General features: G+C 52.5%; 8 protein-coding genes across 8 annotated transcripts; 3 read left to right on the top strand and 5 right to left on the bottom strand.

The window, feature by feature from the left end:
* Positions 1-1,837: 1,837 nt before the first annotated feature.
* Positions 1,838-2,686, bottom strand: BDP81DRAFT_426590 (uncharacterized protein). Its single transcript, XM_060590308.1, has 3 exons — positions 2,649-2,686; positions 2,186-2,597; positions 1,838-2,128 (listed from the first exon to the last, which is right to left on the bottom strand). The coding sequence occupies exons 2-3, from the start codon at positions 2,457-2,459 to the stop codon at positions 2,115-2,117; spliced, it is 288 nt and encodes a 95-aa protein (XP_060445689.1). The 5' UTR covers positions 2,460-2,597; positions 2,649-2,686; the 3' UTR covers positions 1,838-2,114.
* A 784-nt stretch (positions 2,687-3,470) lies between these two features.
* BDP81DRAFT_218238 (uncharacterized protein) lies at positions 3,471-5,177 on the top strand. Its single transcript, XM_060582757.1, has 3 exons — positions 3,471-4,426; positions 4,508-4,916; positions 4,982-5,177. Exons 1-3 carry the CDS (start codon positions 3,537-3,539, stop codon positions 5,135-5,137), a joined length of 1,455 nt encoding a protein of 484 aa, XP_060445688.1. The 5' UTR covers positions 3,471-3,536; the 3' UTR covers positions 5,138-5,177.
* A 1,781-nt stretch (positions 5,178-6,958) lies between these two features.
* On the top strand, positions 6,959-7,896 carry BDP81DRAFT_460680 (fasciclin domain-containing protein; the record flags this gene model as incomplete). Its single annotated transcript, XM_060593678.1, has 2 exons — positions 6,959-7,785; positions 7,842-7,896. The coding sequence occupies 2 exons, from the start codon at positions 6,959-6,961 to the stop codon at positions 7,894-7,896; spliced, it is 882 nt and encodes a 293-aa protein (XP_060445687.1).
* A 312-nt stretch (positions 7,897-8,208) lies between these two features.
* Positions 8,209-9,932, bottom strand: BDP81DRAFT_347806 (integral membrane protein DUF125). Its single transcript, XM_060586154.1, has 2 exons — positions 9,266-9,932; positions 8,209-9,199 (listed from the first exon to the last, which is right to left on the bottom strand). The coding sequence occupies exons 1-2, from the start codon at positions 9,700-9,702 to the stop codon at positions 8,653-8,655; spliced, it is 984 nt and encodes a 327-aa protein (XP_060445686.1). The 5' UTR covers positions 9,703-9,932; the 3' UTR covers positions 8,209-8,652.
* A 2,524-nt stretch (positions 9,933-12,456) lies between these two features.
* BDP81DRAFT_393775 (uncharacterized protein) lies at positions 12,457-12,714 on the top strand (the record flags this gene model as incomplete). The annotated part of the gene is made up of 2 exons (XM_060587866.1): positions 12,457-12,489; positions 12,553-12,714. The coding sequence occupies 2 exons, from the start codon at positions 12,457-12,459 to the stop codon at positions 12,712-12,714; spliced, it is 195 nt and encodes a 64-aa protein (XP_060445685.1).
* BDP81DRAFT_218201 (family 47 glycosyl hydrolase) lies at positions 12,691-14,813 on the bottom strand. Its single transcript, XM_060582756.1, has 4 exons — positions 14,414-14,813; positions 14,176-14,348; positions 13,532-14,113; positions 12,691-13,478 (listed from the first exon to the last, which is right to left on the bottom strand). Exons 1-4 carry the CDS (start codon positions 14,635-14,637, stop codon positions 12,904-12,906), a joined length of 1,554 nt encoding a protein of 517 aa, XP_060445684.1. The 5' UTR covers positions 14,638-14,813; the 3' UTR covers positions 12,691-12,903.
* Positions 14,814-16,956: 2,143 nt separating this feature from the next.
* Positions 16,957-18,262, bottom strand: BDP81DRAFT_318216 (DNA repair protein rad10; the record flags this gene model as incomplete). Its single annotated transcript, XM_060584340.1, has 2 exons — positions 16,957-17,827; positions 17,898-18,262. The coding sequence occupies 2 exons, from the start codon at positions 18,260-18,262 to the stop codon at positions 16,957-16,959; spliced, it is 1,236 nt and encodes a 411-aa protein (XP_060445683.1).
* Positions 18,263-18,850: 588 nt separating this feature from the next.
* BDP81DRAFT_393772 (uncharacterized protein) lies at positions 18,851-20,095 on the bottom strand (the record flags this gene model as incomplete). The annotated part of the gene is made up of 1 exon (XM_060587865.1): positions 18,851-20,095. The coding sequence occupies one exon, from the start codon at positions 20,093-20,095 to the stop codon at positions 18,851-18,853; it is 1,245 nt and encodes a 414-aa protein (XP_060445682.1).
* Between the last annotated feature and the right edge of the window lie 1,444 nt (positions 20,096-21,539).

Here is a 21,539-nt window from a genome sequence, read left to right as displayed (position 1 = left end):
CCGGGAGGCTGAGTATCCTCTGCCTTGTTCGACACATACGGGTGCTGTATGAACAAACGACGGACTCCGTCAAGAATAGGAACAGTAACAAGACAATCACAAAGAGCACTTTTCAGGACTTATATATCATATGACCTGAGCTTGGTGTTACGACCCAACGTGCATAACCAGACTAGGGCCCGCCCCGCAGGCTCACGGCGGCTAGGACATGTTACGACCCAACATGCATGACCAAGAACAGGGCCTGCCCCGCAGGCTCGCGGCGGTTATAATACACCACATATGCAGGAGATAAGGGACACTAGGCACCCTCTCACGGAACGGAAGAACTATGGTACAAGTCACGTGATGATAAGATAAGACATGAGCGGCCATGGTGGGGCCATGAGCGACCATGGTGGGGCCATGAGCGCTCATGCCAAGTAATGAGCGCTTATGCCGAACGATGAGCGCTCACCCGATCAGAGGAACTGATCATTGACAAGGGATATGTTCAGGACCAGGACTTGTATATAGGATGGACTCGAGCCGGACTCTAGGACAGACTTTCCATAGCTCTTCAGCAATTAACTTCGTATCAGGATTAACATCCGCTTTCAGCTACTACCTTGACAAGACTACGATTGATCACCGAAGCCTTACCTACCCTTACGACTTACAGACATAGCTTCCCTGAAGCTATCCACGACTACGATTACTGTTACCAGTTCCGCAGCCTCAACTTCTGCAAACATACCTCACTACGACTAGCTGGCCATAACACTTGTCCGATCCGCTCTCATCCGGGCTCCAGCCCGTGACAATAGCTCTAAATAGGCTCATATTATCGGCTAGAGTCACCCTTACGCCGCTCGTCAGTAGTATACTAACCCCGTTTATTGTCACGGCTCGGATAGCTGGGAGCATTCAGCTACTTTACCGCTGCGTCAAACGCGCAAAAGACTAGGATGTGGAGTCAACACTCCACATTGCTCTTACATACATGTAGCCAGAACAGGACAGACAGGCAGGGATCTGTGACATTTACCGCCAATACGACTATATAGGTAACGAGCGACGGTATAATAACGGTAGTTGTCAGATTCGTATGGGTAGTTAAGTGTGCGTATATTGAGTGTGTTGTCTGTCGCTATTGCTATTGCTGTTGTCGGCGCCCAGCCCCTTGACTAACCTCCAGCAACCGCTTTTGTGGTTGCCTGAGGCCGCGCGGTGCGGCCCACCGCCCAGGACGTAGCCCGCGGCGGTCCCCGCACGCTTGCCAAGCGGCCGGCCCGATATTCTGGCGATAATTCCTATCGCGAAGCGCGCAGTATGGGCGCTCGTGTGCGCACCCAATTCAACAGTATCCGTATCCATATACCTGGCAGGATAGAGACGGCGATAAGATGCAAAAGATAAGCTAAGATAAGGTTGTGTGCAATTTACCAATTTCCAAGTCCAATGGGAGGGCACCAGTGAGTCACTCGTAATCTTCTTACTGTTGCTTCCTCAACGTGCCTTTGCTTGCACCCTTCATCATAAGAAAATGAAACCAAATAATTTCCATAGGCAAGTCAACGGCCCCTTCATGCTCAAGTAACCCCCCACAATAAGGAATCACAAAAAGACTACAGGACCTCTGCTATGCCCCTTCGAGAAGTTCTGCTGCTGCTGTCTACCCACCCTTGCTAAAATAGCCTTCAGGCCAGATGCCTTTAATTCAAGTTCCGATAAAGAGATTAGGTACGCACCTTGAAGCAGGCTTCGGCCACATCACTGGGCAGCGGTACGGAGCACGTATACGGACGGGAGTACATAGATGGATTTGATGCGGCACATTCCAGCTGCTCGGTCCCACCTTTCTTGGTTCATATTTCGCTTGCACGCTTGCTGCGAATAGCTTCAATTCAATTTACTGCTTTGCTTCCTAGCTCCAGCGCCAACCGCCAGCGCCCGTAGTCACTCTGGCGACCGAGAAAGTAACACAAATGGCGAAACTCTCAAGAATCACTTTTGCAGCCAACATACTGTGAGACTTCTTACCTATGTACCTCAATTGACGCGGTCGCGCGGGCGATAATTTGTTAGTTTTTTTTTTCGTTTTCCACTGTCACGGGCTAGTGCCCGGTTGCGGGCTAAGGCTGAGTGCCTAAGCGACCCTTATAAGCGTAGCCAAATAAAAAGCGGACGGCTTGTTATTACGTACCCTTTTGCGCGAATAGCCTAGGGGTCCCGCGTCTTGCTACGCGGCCAAGGGCAGGTGTGTTGGCTACCACTGCAACTGCGAAGTCAAACGCATTTGTGTATTGTAAAGGCAGGATATTTCCAAGGCTGTCTCGAGGGGGTCGTCGGGTCACCGTGCAATACTTTATCGTCTTTGCTAAGGGATGCATCACACTCGCCCGCAGAGGCAGCAAGGCCATTTTAGTCAGACTGCAGCCCAAAATGAGGCAGCCTTGGATCTTGGCCACGCACGCCATGTTAACGAAGTTGGAGATGGAGAGGATGCGTGTCAAGGACAGGCAAACATGATTATGTGCCAAGTAGGTAGGTAAAGCTGCTTCCAAAGCGTCCTCATTTTGAACGCGCTTGACATACACGCAGACAACGTGACAGATCTTCAGTATGGTCAGCAGCCGCATAATAATTGGGGGTCAGTGTGGTTGTACTGCTTAGAGTGATCTGCTGGGCCTGCAGGAGATCTACATAAACGAGTGGCATCTATCCCTTATAGGGCAATCCTGGCCCGACTATGTGGTTAACTGGGTAATGACTGTATGTGGTGAGTTGCACCTAAACGAGGGTATCCCAGGTTCTGTCACAACGCAAACGACGTGGGCGATTTCATCACTGCCTCCCAGCAGCCGTGTTGTCGATTCCAAACATCTTGTCGGCGCGTGCACGTCAAAGGTGAGTTGCTTCGACACCGCCACGCCTTGAAGCCAAGCCCTTCGCCCTGTGGCTTCGTCGTCAAATCTATCCAGCCTTCTACAGTGTGCAGTCACTTACGTAAATCGTCAATTGCAGTCGTCAATGGCGACTGTTGAAACGGGACCAGGAACTGCTTATGTAAGTTGGTTGCCGACCAGCATGCGGTGGTACTGGACTTCCAACCAGACAGAGACTTTGTCACACAAATGCCTGGAAGAGAGCGAACATCGTCAACCTGAGGGAACTCTGCTCACGACATTGACCCGGTCACACAAGTACTGTCGGCAGTAAGTTTTAGCGAACATCTGCAAAAAACCCAGTATCGCTCTTGATGCCGCAACAATGTTGTAGGACGATTCCTGGAATAATTTTTACTCGCTGACTAATGGGGGTGAACTGGTGGGTGGCTGATGCTTGGGGTACGTCGCTAGTGAGAGGCTGCTGGCCCTAAGCTCCTTTTGTCAAGGGGTCGTAGTGCTCGTGCATTATGTCATTCATCATCGCTTTTCCCAGCAACGCCGAGACAAAGCGCAACAATAGTAATCCACAAGTCCTCCACACCTCACGTTCACGACATCGTTGATTGCTCCGCTATTTTCTAACATCGCAAGCAGGATATCGCGGCAATGGGCCTTGATGGTAATTCTGTTTTATGTTGGCTGAATCAAATATCCAGCTCTTTATCGCCTACCGACCTTCTATCGCAAACCCAAGCCCCGACTACCGTTCCCGACCCCGCCAAGGAACCGCCGCAGAAGAGACGTCGTTTTGGTAACAGCCGCCGCGCCGTGCCCCTCTCTCCGCCACGATCGACGCCGAGATCGAAGCAGGCAGGTTCATTAAGCGACTCGTCATTAGCACCGGCGCCCGCGCCGATTGAAACCAACGTCATCGCGATTGCGACTAGGATGAAGAGATCACGACCCCACGATGGGCCCAACGAGGCCGACGACATCCCAGAGGGTGCGGTCGACCACCCGCAAACGACCCCAAGACTAGAGTCTCACAGCACAAGTTCAAGGCGCCGCTTAACAAAACCGACCCCATCGCTCGCATCCACTGCTGAGAGTTGTTCGGGATACTCCTCACCTACCAAGGAACTCTCCCGAATGGAGATCGGACCCGATGGTGTTAGCACCCGCAACATGTCTCTAAGCGCGCCCGACATGCCAACGTCTTTGAGAAAAATGTTACTAGAAATGGAGAACTTCAGCCGGGCTGACGGCGTCGTGCCCAAAGTCCTGCAGAAGCAGATCGATAAGCTCAGAGGCAAGGTGGGGGGCTTCGACGCGATCACCAGAGACTATATGTACGACAATCAAGATCCGGTGGATGAAGATCACTACAGATACCGTCATTGCTTAGACGCGGTGTTGGAGGTCACGGAGCAAAGCAGCTTTTGTCAGGATTCGCACCAGATGGAGGATGGCTGGAATAACCTAGTGCACTCTCGGCTTCTTACGGTGGCGCTTCGAGACTTCCCTCCGAAAAATGGACGCATGTGTCTCGTTCCCTGGTACGTCCTCTCATCGCTTTGCTGCAGCGGACTCTCTTGCTATTAATTGAAACCGGCTGACTTTTATAATGCCGACCTCAGCACGAGAGCAAAGATTACTCGAGAATACGTGTCGAAGTCTAGCGTTGGGAAAATGATCGATTATGTCCTCTGTATCAACCCGCTTCACTCAACGATGATGCAAGACGAACCTGAAGCCGCCGCGGCCGTTGATAAAGTACGCGGGAGCGCTGATCTAGGCATGATCAACCACACCGACCATGACGGGCTACGCCAACTGCCGCTCGCTGTCAGTATCGAGACGAAACGCCGTGGCGAAAATCAGACCAAGGCAGAGGCGCAGATGGGTACCTGGCTCTCTGCGCAATGGAACTTCTTGGCCCGCCATACCAACGAGGAAATGCTCGACAGGCTTGAGTTTATCCCGGGACTACTTGTCGTTGGCGACGAATGGAAGTTCGTGGCCTGCTCACGTCTTGGCGGCAAAAAGGTGATTTGCGTCTCTTGGGGCTCGTCCCAGCCCCATGCTTTGATCATCAGCTGACTCTTTTGCAGATTCTCTGGCTTGAGCGTGTCATAGGGTCGACATCCAACGAATTAGGCACGTTTCAAGTCCTTGCGGCCATTCGAAGGCTCACGACCTGGGCAATCGAGAAATATTGGCCATGGTACAAGAAGGTAATATTAGGTATTGCACCTCAGTCGAGCTAGCGCACGCGTCTCTAAAAGTAGTTTGGCACCCTTAGGTGGTCGACGAGCTCGCTTCTAGAATAGAAGGCCTGTCTTTTGGTCACAATGTGGGTATTGAGATGTGAAGTAGAGAACGGTTGTGTACTGGAAGTAGGAAATAGCAACGAGGCTCGCGCTGAAATAGGCGCTGCGAGCGAGAGTGAGTCTCGGTGATTATGTAACTGAGGTCACGTGACGGGCGGTGAGGGGAACAGATCGTTGAAGCCATCACGACAAAGCCCGAAGGAATCGATGCTCTACTGCAAAAGGACGCGATGTTCCTTGTAGCTTTCAAATGATGTGGCAGTGACGTGAGCCCCGATGGAGGCAGGCAGCGATAAGCCGGGAAGAAGCAAACATGCCTCTGTTCTGAAGCACCAAGTTACACGTTGCCTCTAAGTAGCCAGACGAGCTCGGTTTATGGAAGCTTCCCCGACCAACAGATCATTACTTGTCCGTCTCTGACAGCTTATCTAGGAGATTTTAGAAAGCCAAGAGGAGTTGCGGGGAGAGAATACGTCAGGAGGGAGAAGAATCTCGTCCATTCTCGTTGGTTGCCCTGCACTCTACTGTTTTTCTGTGCGCAACAAGCGTATAAAGCGTGAATTGGTATTCCCGATACTGCTAAGTGACTATACCTAATTCCTGCTTGGCGATCGGTCATTTTCATCGCTTACCGGATAAGGGAAAAGTGGGACGGGCGGTGCAGCACATCTTCCATTCTTCCCGGCTTCCCCGGGCTGGGACGTATCGGTAGTAAGGTATGAGGGGATCATATTCTTGGCAGGGCGCTCAATCCTTCATCAGTGATTGACAAGATGGATGAAAAGGTTCTCGTTCGCCTGGGTACGAGGACAGGATTGAGGTGGTCAAGAACATGTTGCAGCTCACGCAGGCTGGCGCGACACTGCCCGATTCCAAGTAGCCCTTCCACGAGATCCAGCCGGCTCACTTCTCCATCATCTCGTTGTCGTCGTCAATTTGTCAATATACGGACTTTTTTTATTACTTTTTTTATAAGTTATAAGAAAATTATAAAGTAACCTCCGTTTTACTGGTATTTAGTTAAAAATATAACTTTTTATATGTAAAACTCCCTTTATTAGTTTATTTATAAGAGAGCGGACGGCATCCCGAGTTTTTTTAATAGATATGGTCGTATGTAATAGTTATTACCGTTAATAGGTAAGATAGAGGGTATCGATGCTGCCTAGCTATGGCGCAAGACTCATAATGCCGATCCCTCTCACGAAAGTCTTACAGCTTTCAATGTCAATCACTTCATAACCAAGACCTACTTTCATGTGGCAAATAACTCCTAATATTGCTTGTTTAATGGATCACATGCTTGGCCATTAGTACGTGGTCTCCTTTCAGTGCTTTGCCGATTTGAGAATTCGTTTATCGAAACGGTCGATGTCGTCGACATGGATTAACCTGCCATCTTCGAGTGCGCCCGTTTGTCTGCACAGTTAGCTTTGCTGTTTATAGCTCGACTCAGCATAAGCTGAACCTTAGATAGGTGTCCTACCATCTACGTGCCCAAAAAGAGTTCGAGCCTGAGACTTGGTGGAGTTGGAGACTGACGACGACCCCCAAGCCAAGACCGGGGACTGATGGAAAAGTATATGTAGATATAGCAACCGGCTTCAACAGTCTTTCGCGCATCCAACGCCAGAATAGGCCTCACTAACACAATCAACCACGATGCATCTATTGACTTACACCACATCTGCTATCTTGCTGGTATCCGCCGCGGCACAGTCCCTCGGGGACGTACTCTCCCAACATGGCTCGACATCGATGCTTCAACGTCTCCTCGTAGACCTGAAGCTTATGGAGACATTTGAGACTGCCAAAAACTCGACACTCCTGGCCATGACCGACGACGCAATCATTTACCTCGCAAAATGGGGTCTGAATCTCACCTCCATCGATCCAGACATCGCCAGAGGAATCCTGAAGTACCACTTCCTAGAGGGCGCCTATCTCTCATCGGCTCCGGCGCTCCACGCAGAGACTCAGCTAGCTCGATCGTCCCTTAAACCCTCCTCAGGCCTGACAAACATCTCCCAGGGTGCCGTCGTCAAGTTGACAGCAAGCTACGACGGTTCACACAGCCTCCGCGTGGAATCCGGCGACCAGAAGATCATCCACACGGTCGAGACGGACATTCACCACGCAAACGGCGTTGTCCACACGATCAACCAGGGTCTGGTTCTCCCCCGTAGTCTTTTAGAGACCAGCAGCCTGGGAGAACTCGATGGTTTCTGGGATACAGTCACCAAGTCTCGCATGGATAGCGTGCTCGAGAAGCTTCGCGATGTTACCGTGTTTCTCCCTAGCAACAAGGCCGTCTGGAAAGGACATTCGATGCTGGAATCGCTCGATATCGAGGCACTGGAGACGCTTATCAAAGATCACGTTGTCCCCAACCATGTCTTGTTCCATACGTGTTTCCCCCAAAAGCCGAGGATGGTGACCACCTTGAGCGGCAAGAAAATTTCCATCAACGGCGATGCCAAGGGACGTATCTTTGTGAATGGAAAGATGGTGATGATGCAGAATGTGCTCATTAGCGGCGGGGTTTCTCACGTTGTTGATGAGCTATTGTCACCAGAAACAGGTTTGTCTTTTGTTCTACTCGAGGCCTCTGAAGACTTGCTTTCTGACACTCGTTATCTAGATTCTGGCAACGATTCTTCTCCTGGCGCCATTGGGGCTCCTTGGGGTTTACGTGAAGACATTGCTCGGGCTATTGTTGGACTCACTGTTATCTCGGGTGTCTTCATCATTGGTGTTATCAAAGCTGTCAGATGGAGGGCCGCCAAAAGGAAGGCCTTTTTGCATTACGAACCCCTGCCGACCACGCCTAGTGTGGTTTGGGTGGTTCCCAAGTAGGTACGCCGTGACTAAGGTTGTGTTTGGAGACAGGGAGGATTGTCAAGAACAGGGGCCCTGATCTGCGTTGTGTGCTGTAGAGCCGATGTGGTATGACAATCAAGATATTTAAAAAGTGGCAATACGACTCGTGAATCGAGGTGCTCAATGATGGAAGAGAGAATGTTTCTCAGTCTTATTTGATAGATGGTCTATCTAGTACCATTTGTCTTCCCTTGCAGCGGTCCTTGCTGTCATATCCCATAGTTTCGTGAGACTCTTCGACGCCAACGCCGCCCTCCTTCGCATCGCTGCAACCTAACCATCTTCTTCAACTAGAAGGCGACTCTGGGATAGTATGATTCCCCTTGAAGTAATCGCGTAAACGCTAAACAATGCAAACATGGGAGATTTTTCCTTTGCCCTGGACCCCCGGTCCGAATTTTCCTGTGCCTCTCTACCACCCTGATGGCGTGTAACACATCCCGTGTACACTCTAGACAGAGAGAATAAAAAGAAGAGTAGAGGTATTGAAGTAAGGAAAAGGACGTAGTCCAGATAGAACGACGTAAGTCGGAAAAGAGTAGAAGAAGAAAAGAGAAAGCTGTAAAGGGGTATTAGAAGATCTTGCTCGCCAACGCCGACACATCATCAGTCTGCGCCAGCTGATCAAAAGCCTTCACTAACCCCATCGCCGCACCCGCCGCCGCACCACCAACGACAACCATCTCCAACCCGCCCACAACAGCCTGCCTCACGCACCGCAACCCGGACCAGCCCGAGACGATACACGTCTTGACGTACCCAAACGCAAATAGCGCGACGGCCATGACGGCGACGGAGATGTAGAGCGCGAGGTAGACGTCCTCGGCGGGGACGAAGAAGTACGGGAACAGCGGGATCAGGCCGCCGAGGAGGTAGCCCGCGGCGATGGTGAGGGCGGAGACGAAGGCGCGGTTGGAGGCCGGTTCCTGCTCGCAGTGGTGGAATTGCATGAGGAAGTCGATGAGGCGCGGGGAGGTGGAGAGGTGGTCTGTTACGTCTTCGAGGGTTTGTTTTGGGAGGTCGTAGGGTTCGAGGACCTCGAGGACTTGGGCGCGGGCGAGGGATGGGTCGTCTTGGGTTAGACGGGTGCATTCGCTGCGTGTTTCCTTGTAGGATGCCCTGTTGGGTTTTGCGTGTTAGTGATACACTCAAGACTTGATATTTAAATAATGGTGAAGGACTTACGCTTCGCTCTTGGCTCCGAGGTAACCACCAAGACCCATTGAGATAGCACCGGCAATCAACTCCGCCATACCGCCAAAGATGACGACCTTTGTCTGTCCAAGGGCCGACAGGCCAGCCGTGAGGGCAAAGGGCACCGTCAAGCCGTCGGATAGTCCGATGGTGGCATCGGAGATCATGCGAGCGTCGAGACGGAAGCCGCTCGAGTCGCTCTCTGAGACCCTTGTGGATGTGGTTGAGGTTTTTGAAGTAGTCGTCGCCATGGTCGCCGTCGAGACGGTCCGGTCACTGGACCGCAGCAGGGGTTGCCTCTCAAGGTCGCCGCCGTCGACAATGGTCTCATCCGACATTGTACTCTCTGCGCGGCTGAAGGCGGATTTGGCGCGCGTCGGGAGTGGTGTACGGCCGAACAGGAGGTTTTTCAATGTGACGAGACCCATGATGTGTGATGATGTGAAGTATAGCTCTACTCTTTTGATGTGAGAGAGAATGGAAACTGGGTTTCCTGATGCTGTGTGTTATCGAGGTGGGAGCGTGGTGTCGACGTCCAGGTAGGGGTTAATCTGATGTATCTCAATCTTCTTTCGCCCTGATCCCGTAGACCTTTGTTCAGAAGGTATCGTCGAAGCACGTCCGAGAGAGAGAGAGAGAGAGAGAGAGAGAGAGAGAGAAGCTACTTGGACTTGTGAGTTGGCGAGGTGTAAGCTGGTTTTTAGAGGAGAATCGAGAGACAGAACTCGAGTCCGGGGTAGTGAGACAGGCTTGTTTGTTTTGTTTTGGTTGAATCGAGTTGAGTAGTATGAAGGACAAGATTCCAGTGTGTCAATGAGAGATGGTGTAAGAGGGTAACCATCCATCACTTTAAATTCCTCGAGACTAGGAACGTTTGACTTTTCCCCTAAGGTACCCTCCCCCTCCCCCTTCTTGCCCTTACATATCAAAGCTAAGCAGAATCAAGGTACTTGGGAGAAAGAATGTCAAGCAATGGGGCAACAAAAACGAAACTTACAAAGCCCCAGAAGTGAAAAAACAAGCCAAGCTTGCCTGCTTGCCTCGACCACGACAGCCAAAAAAAAAAAAAAAAAAAAAAAAAAAAAAGAGCCTATGGTGTAGCTTCTTCCTCACTACGACCCGGAAAGCCATTAGCAAGGGCCGAGTTCGAGGGCCCCCGATCCCAGAGGCTGCAGGGGTCGCAGGCCACCCTGCGACCCGGTGTTACCATTCGGACGAGTAATCAGCAACGGCCGTTCGATGATTGGGTAGATCCGGATGTAAGCAACGATTCCAGCATCGTCTATTGGTCTGCTGGCTCGGGAGGGCCCCGCCAAAGCTCGGGAGTACGGATGGAGATGTGCGGTACGTACCCTCTTATATCCTCAAACGCAACTCGGAGCACCGTGACGACCAAACTGCATGGTTACCTCCGCTTTACATGACTACGTTTTCTCTTTTGGGTTTCTTACTGCGCCTATGTTCGGTGATGATTGGTCCGCGGTGCAACCGGCCGAACCTCCGGGGGGGGGGGGGGGGGGGGAGCATACGGCCGGTCTTCCGGCGTTTATTTTTCAACGCCGAGTCAATTCATGTCTACTAGAGAGGCCTGGGGGGGCTGGAGGACATGGGAAAAGAGAAACGGTGAAGGAGAAAACAAGCATGGTCAATTGTTTTCTGCAAAAGCTACTTCGTAGTTGATCGAGAAAAGTCCGAAGGGGAAATCGCCGCTCGGTGCTCGGCGCCGACGGGAGACGGGACATTCGAAATCCAAACGCTCTCACTGGCTCGCTGGGTATCCAAAATGGTTCCTGACCGCTCTGGATGCACCTTGTTCGCTTCTATTCTGTTCTGTAATCGGGAATACTCGACCTGCACAAGTCGAACCAGAATGACGAACTCATACACTCACCAGACAAATGCAAAGAAAAGAACCTCACTTGATAACGTGACAGAGAAAAGCAGTGCCCCTGCGCCGTTCTTTCCGTTCCTCGCCCAAGCACGATTGAGACAGATCTTACGTGGCTGGTCGAGTCGATTTAGAGTAGGCAGTATCTTGTATCTCTGGGTGGTCCAGGCGCGCACACACACACATCACCAGGAACGACGTTGCCGTGGTACCCCCCTCCCACCAATATTGCAAAGTCGCAATGTCGTTCCTGAGTTTTCCAGGAACACTCATCCACGAGGGCCTTGTCCGACTCATCCCACCGGGAAACCTTTGCGTCTACTGAAGCATTCACAGGTTGCAGATTGCCAAATACTGCTGTAACATTGGGTCTTATTTACAAGTTGCATCCCATGGCCCCCTTATGGCATACCTTGAACTCAACAGCCAAAACGTTGCAGTACTCTTTGACTTTTTTGTGTTTTGACTCTGCCTTCAAGTCCCATCACAAGCAAAGTTTCGAGCATTTTCGTTCCGGGGAACAGATCCTGTGTTTTCGTGTCTCATCCAGAACGTGGCTCAAACTTCTAAATCGTTTCCTCTCCCTCGCCCACTTCCCGGTACGCAAGACACACACACACACACACACACACACACACACACACACACACACACACACACACACACACACACACACACACACATATAGAGAGAGACAGAGACACGAGTGCTCCAAACATTCAAGACATCTAGATCATGGCACGGGCCAGACCTCTATCAATCCCGTCCCACCCAGATCTCGATCCCGGCTGCCTGGTGAACACAGCACGTGTATGACTACATTCCCTAACCTACGTACCTCACTCTGGCTACCTAGGTTGGACGCAAGAAGCCGTGACACTTTTCCATCCGGAGACACAAAGGTGTGGGGCGGATCGGCTCGAAGACAGCTTCGGATCCGAACTGCCACGGCGAATAGCGGAGCTCGCTGCGTCCCTAGGTCAGCTAAACTGAACAGCTCGGGCTCCCTCCCATGATTCGCCACAAAGTACTGTATGACAAGCAATGCTATTGAGACTCTTCTGACTCCCCATTGCGAATACCGCCACGTAGAATCTTCCATCCAGCTACAATTTCCCTGGCCTACTACTTATAAAATTACCTGCTTTAATCCACACCAGCCTCATTCCAGCCACACTTCTCTTCACAAGCACTCTCTCGCACTCACCCTCATCATCATCCACATCCACATCCAACTACCACTCTCCAACATCCCCTTGAACATCCCACCATCCCACCAAACTACGTCATCGCCATGGGTCTCCCCATCAAACTAGGCGTCCCCCAAGTCCCAGAGGACGAACCTCCCAAGACACAACCAGCCCAATCTACTACCACCACCAACGAACAGAGCCAGCACCAGCAAACGGGACACACGGGCCAAGTCACCGGCGCCGGCGCAAACACGGGAGCCGGCACGACCCGCTCCAAGACGGAAGCCGAGCTCGAGGCCGACCGGCTCTACGAAGAGGCCATGGAGGAGGAATACGCCAAGAGAGACGGCGGCTCATAGCGGGCAGACAGGAAACGACAAAGATCACGTCTAGGAAGAAGACGTATCAACTTATCAAAAGAGAAAAAAACAAAAATGCAATTATTCATAATGGGTAGTTATCTATGCCCAACTATCAATATTACCCATCCACCCCTGCTCATGAATGCATCACAACCTTGGCCTTCTCCCCGTACAAGTTCTAGCTTTCTAGGCGATCTGGAACGGATGCGCCTCAGTGTTGAAAACAAACTTGTTGTCCGCCACTTCGACTTGAACCTTGGCATCCGTCGCCTGGATCAAGTAGCTGTACTTGAGGACCTCGGCAAACCAGAAGCTCTCCTGGAAGTCGTCCGCCGTCCCTCCCTTCGGATCTTGGACATTGGTGATGGACGAGAAGCCGCTCCCTGCGCTGCACGTCTTGTTGATCGCCAGGAAAGCGTCCCAGGCCCAGTCCTGGTACTTGCTGTCGCCAGTGGCGCGGTAGGCGTAGTAGTAACTCTCAATGACCTCGGGTCTGAGAACGTAACCGGCACCGTCCTCTCTGATCCAGAAGCCTGCCTTTTGGTAGAACTCTATCTGGTTCGCGGGCGGGTCGGGGTTGAGCGTCTTGTTGACTGGCGGCGTGTTGTCTTGCCAGCGGAATATTTCCGGTCCGATTCCAGTCGCCGTCTGCTTGTATGTCTCGCGGCAGCCCTCGGTCAGCTTGATGCCAAAGTCGACGTATTTCTGCTCCTTGAGAACGAGACCACCGAGGATAAAGTTGCCACCATCGAAACACGCGACTAGACGAACATTTTAGTATTTGATCATGTCCAAAAGTAACGGATCAACTTACGATGGCTGCTGACGAACCTCAGGTTCGCATTGCTGTACGCCGCCAAGAACGTCAGATCAGGCCGAGTAGTCGGGCTCGACGCCAGGAACTTGATCGATGAATCGGCCGCAGCAATCCAGCGATCCTTGTAAAGGGAGAAGCGGTTCTGGTCGTACACCCACATCTTGATGAGGTATTCGTAGAAACTGTCGGTGCCTCCGTTCCAGCCACCAGACTTATCCGCGAATGTCCCGTTTGCGATGAAGACGTCCGTACCCAGCAGACCGGGAAAGACCTCCTCGTTGGGCTTGAGGAGGAAATTCTCGCCCTTTTGTGACAGGTCCGCGTATTCTTTGTCCCCCGTCAAGTCGCTCAGGCGAGTCCACTCCAGCACCAAGGTTCCAATGGTCGCAATGCCGTTCGTGTCAGAGCCCTGCTTGCGCGGTTTGGGGTCGTAGATGAGCGTGTTGTCGGGGATGCCGGTTGCTGTATCGAATGCGACTTTGAGGTTGTCTGCGAGCTTCTTCGACTGTGTGAGAAGACTGTCTACACCGGTCTGGTCACTGGTGACGTCTTTAAGAGGTCCCTTCAGCAAGTCATGTCCTATTCAGTTATATCAGCATCGCAGGAGAACACCACCATTCACATTGCGAATCCTGTCTCACCTGCCAACATGCCGCCAAGATATCGGATAGTCGTTTCAAACACAGAGACCTCGCTGTCCGTCACGTTGAAGTTGATAGTCGGTATAAAGTCTAGAATCTGTCCCACAACGTCCTTGTTCTCCATGAGGATGGCAGTGCTCAAAGCGTCCACAGCACTGGCGCCCCAACCATTTCTACATAAAACATTGTCAGAAGACGGGCCTTTGCGCTGCCTCTTTGGATAAAGTGTCGAACGTACCGGTCATTCTCAGCCGTGTTTGACACGGGCCTGAGTGTGTCATTCGGAAAGGCGAACTTGCGGTACCCGTCCCACGAGCGCTGGAATGCTTCTTTGACGGCTGCCGCCCTCTCAGGCTGGTTGACATACTGCGGCGCGGCGGCCGGCAGAGGAGTTTGAGGAGAGGCTGACGCCTGGGCGAGGAGCCCGGCGATGGCCAGTCCACGCATTGACAGCTGCATCATGTCGCGACAGAGAGCCTCCAGTTATTAGATGTCGGTCCTGGGAGTAGAAAGACTACAGACGAAGTAAGGTCCGGACGAACGACGACGAAAAGGGGAACACAGAGAGAGAGGCTGCGGTCGAACATATATATATCTACGTCGACTGCATTATTGGGGCGCGCAAAGACTAACGAAATGACAATGTGGTCAGTCGGGGGTGTTGGAATCACGCAACCCCCAGGAATCGACAAACTCTGGGAAACTCGGGAGGGAGGACCTGGAAACTGGGACACTTTCCACGCAGGCACAGCATGAGATGAATAAACTCTGTTTCTCATCCATGCTCCCCCGGACTTTGCGTTCGCCCCTGCTCCATGTCTCATAGTCGGGCGGACCTTTTTTTCTTCCCACACCAGCTGCCCCTGCTTCTTCTCCTGCTTCTGCCCGCTTTCTGCGTCTGCAACGTCGGCTGCTGCTTGTTGTGCCTTATTCGACGTGGTAGGTGGTCCTCGCGACCCGGTGTCTATCCTTTCCATCTCCGGCTCATATTCGCCCTCCTTGATTATTGTTCCTTTCGATATCACCCTCCACCTCCCAAAGTCCCACCAACCCCAGTAGAATGAGACTGAGTGGCATCTAACACCCAGAGTCAGACGAACTGTTCTTGAGAAGAACGTGGGTTGCACCATTGGTAGGGCGAGTGATGAGCCGTCCACGCGGGCCGAGTCCGCTGGTTGCCGTAATGACTGGCATCAAACACGCGCAGTGAAGATCTTGCCAGGTTCGTCGCTGCTCATCTTGAAAATGGCAAAGTCACCAGGCACGGACGTCCCTGGTGAATCAAGCACGTGCGGAGCAGCTGTCGGGGGGGAAGGCCCCTTGCCAGTGCTACCCAAAGTTAAATGCAGCGTTGCGTTGCAGTTGCATACGGGAAAAGTAAGGAAACAAACGAGTGCTGGCGAGTTGCAATACCCGAGCCTCCGAGGGGGATGAGGATTCTGGGCCCTCATCTCAAGTCTTGACCACTAGGTGCTGTAGGTTGTCACTCGTCGTGCTCGTTAACCTTCCGTATAAGGCAGTGTGTCTCCTCGGTACTTTGAGATATGCTTCAACGGAGTCAAAACCAAGGCTTCCAGATTATGACCGACTGCGGCCTTGGGTCTTGGCACGGGCGGATCAGAAGACTGCTTGGTGGGTTGCGCGTAAAAGGTCTATAAAGCTCGAGCGATATTGACGGCCATACCTACCTCTACTCGAGGGGTATATAAGCTCGAGTGACTTCCACTGACTATTATTATTTCCTTTATATAGTTATATTAAAAAAATTAAATTAAATAATTTTAATATAAAAAGTTAGTTAGAATTTTTTCAGCCCGTATATACCTGTTTAAAGTACTGGGTATAGATATAGGGCGAGGGGTAGGAGGTCGATGTGGCTCGAGCTTTGTAGACTTTTTATACGTAACCGCTTGGTGTGTGCCGGTGACCGCTATACCCGGCTTAATCTAGCCGTGGATGATCGGAGCTACTGATCATTGGATCTCAGAGGCTCGGCATGCTCGGCATCGATGCAGTGCCTTTTGATTTCATGTAAGAGCAAGGAGTAGCGCATGAATAGTCTAGTCCTTTGGCAAGCTGCTTGAGAGTTACACAACCAAGGACCAAATGTCAATCGTGATAGGGAGAAATGGCGCGGCGTCAGAACTAAGGTCCGCCAGCTCGTCCCATGTCAACCACTTGACTTGGTCAGAAGGGTGACATTGGAGAAATAACAGACGCGTGCGTGACGATCTTCATCTCCAACTCTTGACTTGAGTTCGGTACCTGCAAAACTGTGTCGAGGCCGCCCCCGCACTGCGCGAACCCGCGAACACAACCTATATTGAGCACCGCATTCAATCCCACACCTGCTCTGTTGCAACGCCAGAGACAGCGTTGGAGATTCTAGATCTGACCATGATGACATGCCTCTACCACCGGACTCTCGCTTTCTTACCGGGCGAATCGTCTGATGGTTGCACTCTGTTTCCAGGCCGGCATCGTCGTGATTGGCTCACCGACGAACCAAGGGTCGCTTCGGAAGTGCGAAAAGTTTACTTCATCGTTCGATTCGTTCTTCCTCTCGAAGCCGCGTTTATGCTCTTCTTCGAATTCCATAACGAGTCATGATGTTTCCGCTCTCTTGTGCGAAAGGTGCCCCGCGCCTTAAACGCGTATCCCTCTCTTGTAAGTCGTGCCGTCCTTTCGAAACGTCGAATAGACTTTAGTCCACAATGTTCAAGGCTGTGTCGTGTTTCTGAGGCTGTACGAAATGCGAGATGGCCCAGTGAATACGGATATTCAGCCCTGCTTCCGCAACTTTGCGAGTGCGGCAGCGACCCCGTCTGTAAGTGCATCGCCTCTGGCACCTGCGCTGTCAACTTGTTTCGTCTGCGCCTGCGCCTGCACCGGCGTCTGTGCTTGTGCTTGTACCTCAGCAGTCCGCCTTGATTCCTCGATGGCGGCGGCAATCATTGCCTCTTCATCGTCCTCGTCCAAATCTGGATTGCCTCTTTCCAAGGCCGCGGGCCTCTTGGGCTGGGTTGTCGTTGGTGTGCCCGTCGCAGGTGAGCCTCTTGCCGAGTCCCTGGTAGACATCTCGCGAAGCGGGACCCTGCTGAGAGGCACAGCTTGATCCAGCCTCGATGCTTGCGATGGCCTTCCATCCTCGGTGCGTTCCGACCGATCTAGCTGTCGTTTGCCAGATTTTTGTGCTCGGAAGGGCTCCTCGACGGCCTTGACCCATTTGTTGACCTTGACAGCTCCCCAGCCAGCGAGCAAACCAATCTCTTCGGGATTTGCATTGATAGCATTCTTCAGGCTACCAAAGTTGCTGACCAGCGCAACGGCATCCGACTTGTTGACGCTCCTGGGGACTGTGACGAACTCGACTAGCTTTTCAGCATACGTCGACGCTTGTTGGCCGCGGATGGCATTGAAGCTGGCGTGCTCGTAAGACTTGTAGAGCTCAAGGTATCGCGCGGCCTCGGCGGCTGACCAGCAGAGGATGAGGGTGACATTGTTGACCAATGAGGACTTGGACAGCTCGCGCAAGACCTCCTCGTGGTTCGGAATATCGACCATGGTCAAGACGATACGTAGGTTATATTTTCCTTGGAGATTTCGGATTCTCGTATGGATGTACTCGGGATGGAGGCGGTGGTACTTCAGACTGAGCGCAGACACCCGTCAGCATGGTACCAAGGTAGGCTAAAGGGAGTTTGGTTGGGTAGTGAACCAACCTCAAGAACAATGCACATGTCGTCAGACCAAGACCGTAGTCAGCTAGAATATCACTGTACTCCCACGGCATGGACTTGAGAGATGCGAGCACCGGGTTGCCCCGCTGCCGTGGAGACACAAGAATGGCCGAGCCGGATCCTCGTTGAGGGAGGGCTTGGGGTGTCGGTTGGACAATCTTGCCGCTCGCAGAGGCATTTGCGGGCGGTGGTCTATCCAAGCGCTGCGGTGTGGGCTGCTGTATCTTCTGCGGTGTCGGTTGCTGCACACGGGGACGAGATGGTTGAGTCTCGGGGCGTGAAGGTGCTGGGTTCGAAGACGCGAGAGCAGCTAGAAAGTCTTCGTCGGCACCGAAATCGTCATCCATGATTGGCAATTCCACGTACTTCCTTAGTTGCGCGTATGTGTCGGAATCGAAAGCTGGGTTCTGTCGGTGTCACGGTGCACGGCTCGTAGAGCAGGAAGATGGCGATGCGAGTGGTGATGTTGAACGAGGTGAAGAAAGTGCACGCGGCGAGAGTCGCGTCTGCGGAAGCTATGTGCCCTGGAAACGTCCCTTTCCTTTGGCGGGGTACCTAAGGCTGGTTGAACCCGCCTAGTCGGATTCCTTACAGCGGCCCACGCCCCAGGGGGAAATTAATGATGACATCGAATTCGGCACCTCCGCAAAACTGTCAAACTGGTGGGGTTGCTCATCTACCTCGCTTCCTTTAACAATATCTGGTTTCTAACACACACTTGATTGACTTGAGGACCTTTTACTTCTAGACTGAAACTGGTACTGGATTTTGATACTGATGTTTGGATACTGATGTTTGGATACCTTGTCTACCTAGTAGTACCTTGAGGTACCTTTCTCAGACATGCCATGTCCGAACCTATTCCAACGCCGTTACCCTAACCATGCGGGTGTATCCGTTCCTAGAGACTCACAGTAGATCATCCGCCATCCGTCCTAATCGTAGTTGCTCCCGCGAGATGCCGCGTCACTGGTCATTTGGTCGTGAAGGGTATACAGAGCCTTCAACCAAGTGTCGAACACGGTCTCCAGATTTTGCGACTCATCCGTTTGCCTCCTCGCTTCCAGGACCTGATCCCTCAACCTCTCGTAGGCTTCGATCATCACCCAAACCTGGAGAGACGAGACGTCTGTTCCCGTCTTGTGCGAATTGTCCAACATGCTCGTCGAGAGTTCACGGGTCAAGAGGTCCATGGCGATCTGCAAGCTCAAGTTCTGGCTCGATCCCCCTGGCGAGTGTGAATTGCGGTTCAGTCGGGCGCGATTCCGCGGCGGGGGCGGGGGTGTCGACGGTGGTTCTGGTGAAAATGACATGGGCTTGAAGTAAATCGCTTCCTCGTCAAACGCAACCAGCGTTCCGTCGTCGGACCTTGGTGACCTAGGGTACGCGGCCGAAGCACGGCGTAAAGGCGCCGGTGCCGGCGAAAAGATGTCACGCCGGAGCTCTGCGGGTGTCTCGCCGGCGCTGTGGCGTGACCGGGTGGCGGAGGAGGAAATTTGGCTGTGCAGCGACTGTCGTGATGGAAAAGGATCAGAGTGGGCGTCGGTACATATTGAGCTGGCATCCTGTGTCTCGAGGAGATCCCGGTACTGGTTCGCAATCAGGTCGACGCTGGTGACTTTTTCGGCGGGTTTCGCACTCCTCCCATGGCTTGCGTTTTCCAGTTGGCCGATGGCGTAGATGGGCGTCTTTGCATGGCGTCTCATGCTCGATCTCGTGCTGATGGACGAGGTCGGTGAGCTGAGTGAGCTGTCGAGAGATGGTCTCGGTGTCAAATTGCTGACGGCGAGGTGCGAGAACTCTGGAATGATGGCCGGCGCTGGTGTATCGAATGAGACTTTTCGTGGCTTCTCTGGCGTCCTTGGTCTAGTAGTTTGGGGTTTTGATTTTGGTTTTGATTCTTGAACAGCGTTGCTGTCTCCGAGATATGCGTGCCATTTTGCGTCGCTGAGGTCTGGTGACAAACGTAGGGAAGGTTGGCCGATGGTTCCGGCTTGCTGGGCAGCTAATGCCACCCCGGTATTGAGTTTGTTTGATGCTACTGGGTCGATAGGTGCAGGACGTCGGATGGACAGGAACTTCTTTTGCAGCCTGTGGCGTAGGCGTTGCGGAGGTTCCGGTGCATTGCTTGATATTGGTGCTGGTGGTACCAGTGACTGTGCAGGAGGACGGCGATCCATGTTGTGCTGGTTGAAGTAAGGTAAATAGCTATGAGACCAAGGTCGGTGAGAAGACGGCGATGAGGAGACGGGAGCTATTAAAACGTGTGTTGATCTGTTGGTAGCAATGCCAGTGATTGTGGCAGAAGAGTTATCTAGGGTTTGCAGAATTTCATATATGGGCTGGTTGAGCTTTTTGGTATACTGCATTCATGACTCTCTGTGAGCGGCAAATGACGTCTCGGGGACGAGAAATTGAGCGTGAGAAAATGGGCTGTTCCATGCACATGTTGGATTGTGGGTGTGAGGGGATAGCAAGAGGGAGGGATGATATAGGTAGCATGGAGGAGGGCAAGCCGCAAAAGGCAGAGTCAGCGCAGGTATCCACGCGCATGGAGGTCGGGATATGCATGTACGATGATGGAGGCTTTGGGAACTCGACGAGGCAGAGCTCAAAACCGGATTCCCACTGGAGGAGCGGGCATGGAGCGGGCAGTGGGAGAGCAAAAAGGTTAAAGAGGTTACAGATGGAGGGCATACCGGGATGGTGTGTGCAAGGAGTGCAAGGAAAGGTAGTGTAGGGTGAGAATGAGAGATGCCTCACTCTGCTGCGTCTGCGAGGCAAGGCAGGGTAAGCTAAGCTGAGAATGATGTGAGGTTGGGACAACACATCGCAGTTGGCTGGGCCTGAACAAGGTAGCCATGAGTTCCTGTTTGCTTTTCCAGTGGAGGAGAGTGGATATCGAGAAACTCACCCGAGGGTACGGAGTAGAGGCGAAGCGTTCAAAATCCCGCTCTTGTCTGTCGGTGTTTGCGGCTTGCCATGAGCAGTCAGTCAGTCACTGTCAGTTAGTTGTGGGAAAAAACATGGATGGGGAGGATGGAAAGTCGATGGCATCCTTGTTGTACCCACGTCATCGTATCCCACCTTTGCAACATGTGCCCCAGGAAAGACGGTCGAGGCTTTTGACGGGTCAGGGATGTGGCCTGGGAGTTGGTGGGCTGTCCCGATCGCTGGCCGGGGTTATATCTCAACTCGCATTCGCTCAACGGTGGGCTGCGTGTGACGATGGGCTGCGACTGCAATGGATGGACGGCATGTCGGATGGTTCGCGGTGAGCGGGAGTGAGTTCGGAGTTGGGGTCAGAGATTAGACGGGTGGCATCGGGGCAACGGTGGTGAAATCTCGCGAATAGCCTACCGTGGTGATCAGGTGTTCCGTCTAGAGAATCCAAGTCTGAATACTCCCCTGATGATCTTTGAGTAACATTTCTCTTGCAAGTTGAAGTGGGTTAGAAAACTGGTGTTTCTGGGTTGGTGTACGTACAGGTCCGGAGTACGTACTGTACACTAGGTAAAATAGGCGCTCGGGGCAGGCAGAGACCAGAGGCCAGGCGGAACGTCGGAAGGCTCCCCCGTCTTGCCCGTCCCCGTGTCGATTGGCCCATGAAAAGCCTCATCCACT

The sequence above is a fragment of the Colletotrichum phormii genome (assembly GCF_030913505.1).
Source record: "Colletotrichum phormii strain CBS 102054 chromosome Unknown BDP81scaffold_9, whole genome shotgun sequence".
NCBI classification, from domain to species: Eukaryota; Fungi; Ascomycota; class Sordariomycetes; order Glomerellales; family Glomerellaceae; genus Colletotrichum; species Colletotrichum phormii.
The sequence above is the reverse complement of the archived record's forward strand: the minus strand, read 5'-3'. Positions and strand labels throughout refer to the sequence as shown.

Excerpts from the sequence above, each read along its gene's own strand:
- BDP81DRAFT_426590 (XM_060590308.1), bottom strand. The coding sequence starts at position 2,459 with ATGGCGTGCGTGGCCAAGATCCAAGGCTGCCTCATTTTGGGCTGCAGT.
- BDP81DRAFT_218201 (XM_060582756.1), bottom strand. The coding sequence starts at position 14,637 with ATGATGCAGCTGTCAATGCGTGGACTGGCCATCGCCGGGCTCCTCGCC. Across the intron at positions 14,349-14,413 it reads AACACGGCTGAGAATGACCG|AAATGGTTGGGGCGCCAGTG; the intron begins GTACGTTCGACA and ends TGTTTTATGTAG. Across the intron at positions 13,479-13,531 it reads GAGGTTCGTCAGCAGCCATC|TCGCGTGTTTCGATGGTGGC; the intron begins GTAAGTTGATCC and ends ATGTTCGTCTAG.
- BDP81DRAFT_218238 (XM_060582757.1), top strand. The coding sequence starts at position 3,537 with ATGGGCCTTGATGGTAATTCTGTTTTATGTTGGCTGAATCAAATATCC. Across the intron at positions 4,427-4,507 it reads CGCATGTGTCTCGTTCCCTG|CACGAGAGCAAAGATTACTC; the intron begins GTACGTCCTCTC and ends TGCCGACCTCAG. Across the intron at positions 4,917-4,981 it reads CACGTCTTGGCGGCAAAAAG|ATTCTCTGGCTTGAGCGTGT; the intron begins GTGATTTGCGTC and ends ACTCTTTTGCAG.
- BDP81DRAFT_347806 (XM_060586154.1), bottom strand. The coding sequence starts at position 9,702 with ATGGGTCTCGTCACATTGAAAAACCTCCTGTTCGGCCGTACACCACTC. Across the intron at positions 9,200-9,265 it reads CTCGGAGCCAAGAGCGAAGC|GGCATCCTACAAGGAAACAC; the intron begins GTAAGTCCTTCA and ends AAAACCCAACAG.